Here is a 13,050-nt window from a genome sequence, read left to right as displayed (position 1 = left end):
AATTCAGTCAGAAGGAACTGCAGGTCCTTGTGGAGGAAGTAGTGAAGCAGCACACAAAGCTTTTTGGAAAGCATTCCCTGCAAGTAGCAGAATCTGAAAAACGCAAAATCTGGCTTGGAATCCTGTCCCAGGTGAATGCCATTGGAGTGACCCCCCCGGGACATTGATGTGCTCAAGAAGCGGTGGTATGACATCAAGATCATCACCAAGAGGAAGATGGCTGACCACAAAAAACAAGCCAGCCAGACAGGAGGAGGAAGGAACAGGGCACCTGCCCTGACTGAACTTGAGAGGCTCGTGGAGTCCACGATAGAGCCAGAGAGCGTCTGTGGAATTGGAGATGCAGACAGCTCTGCCAGAGCTGCTTCCAAACAGGGTAAGAAGCATGCACAGCTTTGTGCCCCCCCCTTCCCCTATTCCAGATCCCCAATTGGGCTTGTTTTTAGTTCAGATCAGCAATACATTATGGGAGATGCAGTCAGTGCAACCCCTATCATGACAGGTATCGCTCTGAACAACAAGGCATGCGACACACATCAGCGATAAGCAGGCAGAGGACAATGAGATAGTGCAGCAGAAATGTATTTTAATTGTTGCAATGCAGGGCTGCAGGTACACTGAGCTAATGTACAATTTCTGTCCACAGGCGAGACCTCACGCAGGACTGTGCAGGACAAGGGAGAGAGGGCAACCCAGAAGGACACAACAGAGAAGGCCAGTACAAGTGCAGGGCACACAACACCACCACAGCCAGCCGCGCCACCACAGCCAGCCTCGCCGCCACAGCCAGCCTCACCACTGCAGCCAGCCTCACCACCACAGCCAGCCTCACCAACATCAACACCACCTGCTGTGGTGAGACCTAGAAGGCGTGCTGTTGGCACACTGCTGGATTTTGAGTCCTCCTCTGAAGACTCGATGGGGGGGGGAACTTCTACTGTGCCACTGGATGTCAGCAATGCTGGTTTGGTGGCCACGACTAAGGGAGCACACACAGGTGCCAGACGCCGCCGCAGGGCTCGTGTGAGCAATCCACCTCCACAGGATGAGAGCCATGGTGTCTTCGGAGGGCTGGAGGCCACAATGGTAAAGGTGCAGCGCCTACAAGGAAAGGCTATTCAGTCAGTCCAAAGACAAATGAGGCGCCTCAATGACAACATTTCCAACATTGACAAGGGTATTAACTCAATGGCTGAGGGCATAAAGGAGATGGCTGCGGGCATGCGGGACATGTCCCAGTCTGTGATGCTGCTGTACAGCAAAATGGATGAGGACAGAGTAACAAGGCGCAGGGAGAGGCAGAAAATGGGTCACCATACGAGGGCAGTGAACCGCCTAGCAACTGCCACTTCTCTACTATGCAGGCGCTCCGTGGCCATGCAGGAGGGAGTGGCGCACTGAAGCACTGAAGTGTCTAGGGGGCTGGTAAAGGTGACTACTGCTCTTGAAATGCTTCTTATGAGTCACTCTGCCACTACTGGTGCTGTCAAAGTTGCGGACCACGAAGACACAACCTGTCGGAGCAGCATTACCCCCCCTGTAACAGACCCCCGGAGGAGCAGCAGACGGCATGGGGCCGGCACTGGTTCCACAGCCAGTGAGGAAAGTCAGTTAATGAAATCCTGCAATGCTGTGCGTGGCTGCAGACGGTGATGCAGCCCACACTTTCAGGACAGAATTAGGTGAAGTAAACCATTACTTTCTACTATGGATGTCACAAATTGGAGGTTTTTGTTGTGGCGTAGTGCCCAGAAATTAAACTACGTCATTACGTTCAACAACTGGCTGTGTCTCCTAACTCACTTAAAAATAGTTGCATGTGATCTCTGCCCGTCTCTGTCTCCCATCTGTTGCTGGTGGCACTCCTGTTGCGTTGGGCTCTGGCTGTGCAAATTCATAATCATGGTCTGTTAATTCCACTTCTGTACCTTTCTTTGTGGCAAGGTTGTGCAGCATTGCACAAGTTGCAATGGTTTTGCAGCAGATGATGGATGTGTACTGACGTGCGCCTCCGCTTTTTTGGAGGCAGCGGAACCTGCTTTTCAATAGTCCAAACGTGCGTTCCACAACGTTCCGTGTTGATTTGTGTGCCACATTGTATCGTCTCTCACTCAGGGTTGATGGGTTTAGGTAGGGAGTGAGGATAAATGACCGCACGGCATATGCACTGTCGCCTAGGTAGAAATGAGAGTGCCATTAGTCACATACACCAATACACATTCATCTGCAGTAAGTATAAGGGAGTGTCACAGTGATTTACCTAGCAGGTATCCTTCCCCAAATTCTCCAGCAGCCAGGTGTGTGTAGATCCCACTGTTTTGGAAGATGTATGAATCGTGGGTGCTCCCAGGAAATTTGGCCACAATGTCAGTGATTATGTTGGCAGCATTGCAGATTACCTGCACATGTATGGAATGTGTGGACTTTCTGTTCCTGTAGATATACTCAGTGGCTGCTGGTGGGCAAATTGGAATGTGTGTGCCATCAATACAGCCTATGACATGCGGGAAATGTGCCATCTGGTAAAAGTCTGTCTTGGTTTTCAGCAGTTCTGCATGTGTGTGTGTGGGAAGCTGATGTAGGGATGCATTCTCTGCATCATGGCATCCAGGAACTTTCTGAAGAAACGGGACATGCAACTCTAAGACACCCGCCTACCGCAGCTATCACCCCCTGGTAACTGCCAGATGCGAGTAGATGTAGGCTACAGGGCACCTGCACATGTGGTGGTATGGCGTGCGCCCTTGGTGTTGGGTGCTCCAGGAGTGCAGGTCCCTTATCAAGTCCAGGATGGTGTGGGGGTGTAGCCTGTACCGTTCATGGATCTCCGCCTAAGTCTGTTGGAAGAACCTGATGCGCTGTCTGTAAATGAGCTCCTCTCATCTCCAGATCCTCACTCCTGCTGCCTGTAGACGTAGCCGCCTTGCAATCACATAGAAAGCAGCCATAGTGATCACACTGTTGCATTTTGGGATTGCTTATATACAATGTGGCTGATTACCACCTTCTACCAGTCAGTGTTAATTACGACTCTTAAATACTGAATTTCATGAAATTCGGTATTACAGAATTTACCTACATCTCTTTTCTCGTATTTACCGTTTCTTATTTACCAAATTGGTAAATAAGAATTCGATAAATACCGTTTCGGTAATTAGAATTCGGTAATGATGAATTGGTATTTACCGATTCATAATTACAGAATCCTTATTTTTAACCTCCTACATCTCAAATGCCTAAATACCGGTCGGTAACGGCTAATTTACCGAATTTCGTCCGTTACCGACCGGTATTTAGCTACCTACATATGGCCCTAAGTCAAAAAATAAATGCCAGAAGCTGAAGTTGGTAAAAACAGACTATGGATATCTGGACTAAAATAAATGTTATAAAGTAATTAGGAAGTAAATGTGAGACTCCACATAATCCACTATTACAACCAATGATTCCTTACCATCTGGCATCCTATCTCTTTCACCATCCATACCCAGCAAACATTCAGAAAGTGCATAAGCAACAGACAAAGACATTACAAGAATTCAGAAATATTTTTTTTTTTAATAAATACTAAAATGTTGAAAATAAAGTAACTTTCATGGGTGCTATGATTAACATCCTTCTATGCTGAGAATAATAAGGAAGGAGGGAATGCAGAGCCAACAAAGTTACAACAATGCATCCTCTACTAGCAAATACAGGATGGCATTTCAGACATTTTCACTTGACATCAATTCCTTTGGTTGGTGTGTCTATATACAACACAGTGACTATCAACATCATCATCAGCTTTTAACTCCAAACAAGACTTCAAAAATCTTAAGACAGTACAGATATATGGAATATGTAACACATGGAGAATATATGTAGGGAAATTTCCCAGGTAAAAGTGTGATATTAGGTGAAATAAAGTGCTTCACAGTAGCTTCAGAGCAGTCAACCAAATAGTAGCTAGACACTTTTTCTCTGATTTTGAATTAATGTAGCTTCTGAAACTGCCCCAAGTGAACTAGGTCTGCTGTACCTTCCACCAAAAGGCTTATAGGACTGAGTCAACCATCAGAAATAAATCAGTAATCAGTAAATGTTCCAACAACCTGGCTTTGGAACACCTATGGAAGCTGAAATCACACCTTTTAACCAGCTATAAACTAATCCGTGGCAGTCAAAAAGAGACACAGCCAAATAAGCTAAAGCAAATGATCATTCGGTAGGCACATTTTTGAAGCTGCTGTCTTTACAAAGTTAAGGAACATTCTAATAGCAATGTTTCCTCACAATAGTGATGTTCACATTTACACGTACTATGAAAGTGAAAAAAATTAGAGTTTAACAGTCAAAAACAGGATTCCATTCAATTTGTCTTCAGTCCACTATTGGAGTTTACATAAAATCTCCATCAACTCAAGTAATGTAATATCACCTTGCTGGAAAGGCTTCATGATTAACTAATGGAGTCTATTCTAGATTCTACTCTGCATTTTCGTAGTTTGAATAACACACAAAAAAGTATTTAAATTGATTCCCAAGGAAACTTTACATACATAACCAATGTTCTCAATTGGACTAGCAACCCCGCAGTTTTCAAACAGTAAAGTGCTCACGGTCATTATGCTGGGTATAACAACAGGGTGTTGGAGGTCTAATGTTCTCTGTTTCTCTATTCTCATTTCGGTGGTAAAAAGCAGAGACTTTAAAAAGTGCTGAATTCCACTAATCAAGAATACCAAAAAGCTGTAATTATTGAAGTTTTTTACAACCCCTATAGATAATTCCTGATGACTACAATCTCAAATTAGTGTCCGTTCATCCAAATCAATTTGACACATTTAACATTGCAACAAATGAGCTAGAAGAATTCCATAAGTGCTAACTATCTAACAAAACATTTTAAAATACCACAGTGGCCATAAAAAATGATGGAACAAGTCTTTAACATGTCCACATGTTCATCATTTTGAACAACAGATGTGTCAGCAGCTCACTCGGGTACCATTCCAAGCAGTACCGGAGGTTTCTGCTCACAGTTTAAAAAGTTATTTTAAAAAGGTCCTCTTGAAAAATTTTTATAAGTCAATGTTCTGCGAGTTTTGAGCCATGATGTACATGGAGAGTGCAGGGGGGATGTCGTGGCTCAGAAACAGAACTGCCTTTATCTTCTGGATTGCTGATATTGTTTGCCATAGCATCGCAATCTCCCCGCCTTTTATCACAGATGATGCACCCCTGCAAAGGAGAAGAGGACAAAATCATACACAATAATATATGCAATATAGAAAATTGACAGAGAAGTGGATTATCATATGGTGCATGGAAGACAATCCAATAGCTGTTCAATAATGCCATTGTTTCCATAATGTAAAACAAAATTGATAATTGTTTGATATTTGTCTAATTTATCGTTAAATTGAAACTGCTTGGTTGCTTGGAAGCAAGCAAGTACCAAGCCAGGCTCTAGGTATGCACGACTCCTGTTCTGCAAGCATGTTTGTCTCCTGTTAAAACCACAGTTCTAGCTTGTTGCTGACCAGTAAGCATCAGAACCAATATCCACCACAAACAAACTTCATTTGTCCCACAAATGTAATGCAAGTTCCTTCTGCCATAGATATCCACCTGCCATCAGCACCGGCAGAAAGCACAGTGCATTGTTATAAAACCCCAGATTTTATATAACTGCAGGAGGCCACTAGCTGGTTAGTGATACAGAGGTTCCCAAAATTCTTCGATTAGAATAGAGGGTAATAATTCCAAACTTGTGAATGTAAAATGTGAATAATTGAAAGTGAAAAACCAGCATAAAATAAACAATATATAAAATAAGGCAAAATACATTAAAGGGGAGACTGAAGTAAAAAAAATAACATAACACCGGAATTTAGCAGAAAAGTCTCAATGAGGCAGCTCTAGTACGATTCAGGGAGGCCCTGTGAGTTGGAAAATCTTTCTTAAATTGCGCATTTTACCGGATTTCAGAGATTCGTTTTGATGCAAGGTGAACACCAAGTTGCACACCATTCTGAGTGAGAGTGGCTACTGCCCTATCAACCAAAGTTATGCACTGACTGAGTGGAATTTGCTTTGAGTTATTTATTTTGTGCACTAATAATAACGAATAATACGCTAACTTTACACATGATCCTGCATAAACAGACTAGATTATTATAGTTGCAATTTGAACACATTTCATATGGTATATACAAGTGAATTGATTAATGTATTGTAGTTAGGCCACCTGTCTGTATAATTCTCACTTTTGAACAAGATGGATCTCATCTCTGTCACTGTCACTCACACCTGCTTCCCCAGCACACATTCTCTACCCAAAGGCTCCACAGAACACAATCAAGCTGATGTGTAGTAGTTTATTTCTACGGTTATGAATATATAGCTTTCAGTGATTTTTTTCCCTGTTTTTTATGACTTGTAACGTTTGTTAAGGTCCTTCCACTGCATTTCGCTGAGATCACTAGTCTATTTATTTGCTGAAAGTCTTATTGTCTAAATGTTTCATATTTGTTTGAACATTTCCAGATGACATTAACACAAAGGGTGCTTGATGACTTTTGTTTTTAATGGGATGGTGTTTAGGTGTTAAAGTAATCATTTGCTAAATAAATTATACTTTTGCTCACACCACAATGACTCTGCACTTTTTCTCATTCCCTATCAAGAAATCTGTATAAGAAACCCTTGATTTTAGTGGTGAGCCAGAGACTTTTCTCGGGTTTCCTCTAATGCTGCAGATTTTCCTATGATTTTGCTGCCCACTGAGATTTAGAATATTTTCAGATTTTTACATACTCTGTATAACTTTGCATCTGAGATCTTTTCCGACATTTAATCTGTACCACTTATTTTGAAATTTTGTAATAACAGGCTTTATCTTTTCATTGATCTAGAACTCAATTATTAAGTGCACTCCATTATCTGTCAACGGTTTTACTCTGCTAGTTGATGAACGGGGATGTGCCTTAAGGAGGGCACATATTGCCTTATGAAGTTGAGTTTAAAACTGTCTATGATCCAGTAAACTGTGGGCGATCTGCTTGAGGTAAATTTTGGGGTGTTCAAATTTTGAGGTACTGCTTTCACAACTGATGGTGGGGTAAGTATGTTTATAGTCAGGGTCCTTTTTAGCGATACCAATGTGGGAAGGCTGTCTGTTGGCTTTCCGCTGAAAAAGAAAGATCCACTGAGTCACCCTGCTAGTGATACTGGGCCATCATCATGTTTGGGATATTTATGAAGGGTGCTTGTAGCATGTAGTTTCTGGGGGACTGATTGAATGTGTGTTGTCGGAGTGCTGCTGTCCAAAGGATCCTGTGTGTATGCTGCTCCACTGGCTGGTATTTCCATTGTGCTGGACTGGTAAAATCCATCTCAGATACTCCACCCTCCATGAACGCTCCTTCCTGCCTCCCCAGCCCACACAAACGTTAGTGTCATAGTATGTGGAGGATGTGTCAACCCCAGTTTATTTGGGTTTTTACATTCACAGTCACTAGTTACTACTGATGAGGTGTGGCCATGTCACTATATTTGAATCTTTGGACCGTGGCTGGCTATACCAAGAGCCAAGCAGCAATTCTGTTCTGTAAGCTGAAAATCATGAGTAGTCCAAATATATTGCTCTACGTCCTACCTCTTTCAGTAGGATGTATTAATTGGTTTTATTAAAGATTATAGATGCCTTTCCCCTGTAGCTTTTACCATGGATGCATTTAGCACACATGTATTTTTTGTCCTTTTACCATGCATGGTAAGTCTAGTTAGGGTTAGTATATATGTACTTATATATATATTCACTGAAAAAAACAAAGGTTACAGGTACGTTATAGTTAGGCGTACCTTTCACTCGCTCCAGTAACCTTTGCTATTTTCAGTGAATTTTTGCGTTTTTTCTAATTCTATTCAGTGAATTTCCAAGGTTTTTTACATCCTATTTCCCAACTATAACGTCCCTATCACTTTTGTTTTTTTCAGTGAATTTCTATGTTTTTTAAAATTCTATTTCCTATGTATATCAAGCCTGTAACCTCTGGTTTTCTTCAGTGAATTTCTAAGGTTTTTTAAGATTCTATCTCCTAACTATAACGTCCCTGTATCCTTTACCTTTTTCAGTAAATTTCGTAGGTTTTTCTAAAAAATAAAATATTCCATAACTGTAAACTGTAATGTTTCACAGTGCTTGGGTATGCACCTGTGTGAGTCTATCAGGCATCAGACTGGATCCGGATAATTTTTTCTTAGCAGTACCCCCGCACGTCAGTAGGTGGCATCGTTCGACTCCATGTCCGTCATCGTGGTCGCCGGGATGACATCGCAGTGCTTACTTAGATGCCGCCCCTGCATGCTGACGTCAGTTCTGACACAACTTTCCATGCCAGAAGCGCAGAGCCATGAAAGACACTGAGCACTGGTGCTCTACAACTAGCCCCCTGGAAGGGAGCCCCTATTCATAGTAGTCAGCACGCAGAGCGGGGAGGATGGGTGGAGCAGTAAGGAATCTACAACTAACCTATGTCTCTTACAGATTCATCGATACCGAAGATAAGTAATTTGTTTATCTGAAAGAGACAGTTAGTTGTAGATTCCCTACCTTAGAATAGATACCCCAGCAATACCATTCCCGGTGGTGAGTTTGCGAACAAAGTTCACACCAGAAAGACCGGGAAGACAGAACAGGCAAAATAGCCGTCCCTCCGGAGTTGGTTATCCAGGCAGTAATGCCTGGTGAATGTGGGCAAAGAGGCTCATGTGACTGCCTGACAGGTGTAATGAAGTGTGACTCCACATGCCAATACAGTGGTTGCTGCCGTAGACCTAGTGGAATGAGCCCACGGAGGTTCATTTTGTGCTAAAGCGTAACAGATTTCAATACAAAGGACAACCCATCGAGAGATGGTACACTTTTGAACAGCCCGACCTTTCTTGGCACCTACACTTTAGAAAGAAACAATGGCCTCGTCCTAAGCACCACTTTGTCCGGATGCACAGAGAAGAAAGGGGGTCTAGAAGACAGAGCTTGAAGCTCACAAAGGGCTCAAAGGTAACACACAAGATAAGTAAGAACAAGATTCAAGTTCCACTGGAGCATTATGAAAGGAGATGGAGAAAAGAGATAAGTAATGCCCTTAAATAATCTTTTTACAATAGGGGACTTGAATAAAGAGGACTGATCTGGCAGCCGAAGAAAAGCAGAAATAGCTGTGAGATAGCCTTTAAGAGTGCCCAGAGCAGAGCCCTGCTGGGCCAAAGAAAGTAGATATAAGAGGACCTCTGAAAGAGGGGCAGAAAGGGTTCCACAGCCTTTGCTGTGCACTATTCTACAAACTTGTTCCATCTACAGGCGTATACCGTTTTAGTGGAGGGACGCCTGGCTGCAAAGATGACATTATAGACTTCGGATGGAAAGTAAAAAGCTGTCAACTGTCGCCGCTCAATCTCCATGCAAGGAGGTGGAGGCTGGACAGGTTCGGGTGAAGAACCATCCCCTGCTGCGACAGAAGATCCTCCCGAAGGGGCAGTCTGATTGGCGGATCGATGGCCATGTTCAGTATCAGTGGGTACCGGACTTTTCGTGCCTAATCCGGAGCCAGAAAAATAACTTGGGCCCGGTCACGCTTGATGTCCATCAGCACTCTGGGCAGAAGTGGTACAGGTGGAAAGGCCTAGAAATGCCGCAGTTCCACTCACGCCGAATAGTGTCACAGAGGAAGTGCCACCTTGGATGCTCCAACATGCATAACTGCGGACATTGTGTATTTTCTTCGGTGGCGAACAGATCTAACCAAGCTATCCCCACCCCTGAGAGACCTTACACCACCTCCGAGTGAAGACATAATTCGTGATCTACCAGGCACCGACGGCTGAGTTTGTCCGCCCTGGCGTTCAGAGCACCTGCCAGGTGTTAAACCACCAGGGTCATGCCCTGATGTTCCAGCCATGTCCAGCGGCAAAGAACCGCTAGACATAGGGTCCACGGCCCCACCCCCACCCTGTTTGTTGCAGTGCTACATGGCGGTGGTGATGTCTGTAAACACCTGCACCACTTTCCCTTTGAGAGAGGGAAGGGATGCTTTCAGTGCCAGGCGGATCACTCAGAGCTCCAGCAGGTTGTTATGGAGCCCGGACTCCGCTGGAGACCAAAAGCCTCTGATCTCCCCCTCTTCCAGATGGCCCCATCCCAGGAGTTACGCATCTGTCACTACTGTTAGCTCCGGTTGGGGAAGGGAGAGGGATCTCCAAGATCTGGATGTAGTCGGAAATATTCCCCTGACGCTGTGCCCACGAAAACTTCAGGTCCCACTGCAGAGCCCGCGTATGCCATCTGGCATGATCCACCAGCAGGATGCAGGAGGCCATGAGGCCCAGCATCCTCAGGGTCACTCACTGAAATCTGGGATAGAGGCTGAAACATCGGTATCATAGTCCGAATATCCCAGACTTGCTGCTTGGGGGGATTGGCCCAATACTGCACCGTGTCCATAACAGCTCCGATGAAAGGGAGCACCTGAGAGGGAGTCAAGTGTGACTTCGGAACATTGATAATGAACCCCAGTGAGTGCAGAAGGTCTGCCATAGGCTGGAAGAAGGAGACGACAGCCTGAGGCGAGCATGCCTTCAACAGCCAGTCATCAAGATAGGGGAAGACTAGAACCCCTGATCTGCGAAGAAGAGCTGAGACCACCGCCATCACTTTCCTGAATACCCGAGAGCCACTGGTAAGGCCAAAGGTAAGCACAGTGAACTGAAAATGCTTGTGGCCTATCGTGAACCATACGTAACGTCTGTGGCCTGGGAGGATGGAAATAGGCCACCATCCAGTCTACAGGGTTGAGGGCAGACAGGACCTGAGCCAACATCAGCATTTTGAACTTCTCCTTCCGGAGGAAGCGGTTGAAGGCCCTGAAGTCTAGAATAGTATGCATGCCTTTGTCCTTCTAGGGCACCATAAAGTAGCAGGAATAGCAACCACAACCTAATTCTGGCCCAGGGACCCTCTCAATAGCTCCCTTGGCCATGAGAACTGAAACTTCCTGGCGGAGAAGTGCCAAATGATCCTCCGACATGCAATCGAAAGACGGTGACATGGAAGGAGGGAGTAGCCACTTTGCACTATTTGCAAAACCCACCTGTCCGGTGTGATGGATTGCCAGTGGGGAGGTGGTGGCGAATCTTGCCGCCCACTGGCCGGTGATGGACCTGAAAGTTCAGACTAGGAAGGTTTGGAGGCTGCGGTGGGGGGGAAGGGTGGACTGGCCTTCCCGATTGCTCCCAGACCCGCCAGATCGCCGGGTCCATCATCCGCAGCCACGCAGAGGCTGGGCACCTTGCATGAACCAGTGACTAGGCTGTGCTGCAAAAGGGGCGAAAAGCAGACTGGAGTAGTCAGGAAAGCGCAGCGAGGCCCAAAGATCTGGCCATAGTCTTGGAATCTTTAAAGCACTCTAGGGCCAAGTCTGACAAAATGCCAACGGCCATCAAAAGGCATGTCCAGCAAGGTTGACTGGACAATCCCTGCAAAAGCCAGATGTCCTCAACCAGGCGTAGCACCTAAGGGCTACTGACATAGGGCCCGAGTCACAGAACTAACTTAAGACAAAATCCTAAACTTACTACCATTTTGGTATTCACAGAAGGCACTTACTCATTTTGGTATTCACAGAAGGCACTTACTCATTTCGGTATTCACAGAAGTTAGGACTCCTAACTTTAGGACTCCTAAATGCCTTCTGTGAATACCGAATGTCTTAAAGTTAGGATTTTTCCTAACTTTACTACTCCTAAACTGAGAAAAATCCTAACTTTAAGACTTTCGGTATTCACAGATGGCATTTAGGAGTCCTAAAATTAGGAGTCCTAACTTTAGAACTCCTAAACGGAGAAAAATCCTAACTTTGAGACTTTCGGTATTCACAGAAGGCATTCAGGAGTCCTAAAGTTAGGAGTCCTAACTTTACTACTCCTAAACTGAGAAAAATCATAACTTTAAGACTTTCGGTAGTCACAGAAGGCATTTAGGAGTCCTAAAGTTAAGACTCCTAACTTCTGTGAATACCAAAATGAGTAAGTGCCTTCTGTGAATACCAAAATGAGTAAGTGCCTTCTGTGAATACCAAAATGAGTAAGTGCCTTCTGTGAATACCAAAATGGTAGTAACTTTAGGATTTTGTCTTCAGTTAGTTCTGTGAATCGGGCCCATAGCAATTGTTCTGCCCAGTGAGTAGGTGGTATCCAGTCAACATCTGATTCTAAATTTGGCTGTGTCTCTCGCATCCACAACTGCCTAAGAGAGAATGGGCCAGGCCTCCTCTGGGCACAAAGGCAGCACCTGGGCAACCGTATCCCAGATGGTGTGGGAGTATTGGCCCAAGAGGCAAGCGGTACTCACAGGCTACAGTGTCAAGCTGGGGGAAAAGAACATGCGCTTTCCCAGGTGATCCAGTTTCTTGGATTCCCTATCTGGGTGAGCAGAAGGGAATGTGCCCTTTGAAGAAGAGGATTGGACCACCAAGTTCTCGGGGGAAGGGTTTTGGGTGAGGAAAACTAGGTCTCCGGGCAACACCAGCAGGCAATCCTTTCCACAGGATCCACTGAAGGGAGCTCAAGACCCAAGACCTTGGCTGCCCTTTGCACCAGCACAGCATAGGACACGCCCTCCTCAGTAGCCACAGTAGCGGGAGAAAGCATGCCAAGGTCTGGAGAAGTGTCCAGACGAATGGTGTCACCCAGGTCCTCTCTCCAGTCCGGTTCTTCCAGCTGGTATGTTAAAGGGTTTAGCGACCCCTCCCAGTCCTCATCACCACCTTCTGGGTGATAGGGAACACCAGGGATGAACGGGGGAACAAAAGTACCTATTGATGTGGATCCAACGTTACTAAGGCTCCGGGTCCATATCGGGGGTGAGGAAGGGGATGGCATCGGCCAGGAGCATCATCATCTGGATCTGCACCAGGGAAGGTCGAATGAGATTAGCCAGCGTTGATCCGGACCCAGGCCTGGATCTGTAGGGGCCCTCCAGCATCGAAAGGCCCAGGGCCCATGATC

General features: G+C 45.2%; 1 protein-coding gene across 2 annotated transcripts in view; it reads right to left on the bottom strand.

Moving 5' to 3' along the window:
• Positions 1-3,553: 3,553 nt before the first annotated feature.
• Positions 3,554-13,050, bottom strand: part of PER3 (period circadian regulator 3) — a 361,451-nt gene continuing 351,954 nt past the window's right edge. For both annotated transcript variants that reach the window (XM_078642926.1, XM_078642925.1), the window contains one exon: positions 3,554-5,223. In XM_078642926.1, coding sequence (XP_078499052.1) covers positions 5,071-5,223 — 153 coding nt within the window. In that variant the 3' untranslated portion in view covers positions 3,554-5,070. The remainder of the gene's footprint in view (positions 5,224-13,050) is intronic.

Source organism: Lissotriton helveticus, chromosome 5_1 (genome assembly GCF_964261635.1).
Source record: "Lissotriton helveticus chromosome 5_1, aLisHel1.1, whole genome shotgun sequence".
NCBI classification, from domain to species: Eukaryota; Metazoa; Chordata; class Amphibia; order Caudata; family Salamandridae; genus Lissotriton; species Lissotriton helveticus.
This window is presented reverse-complemented; position numbering and strand designations above follow the sequence as displayed.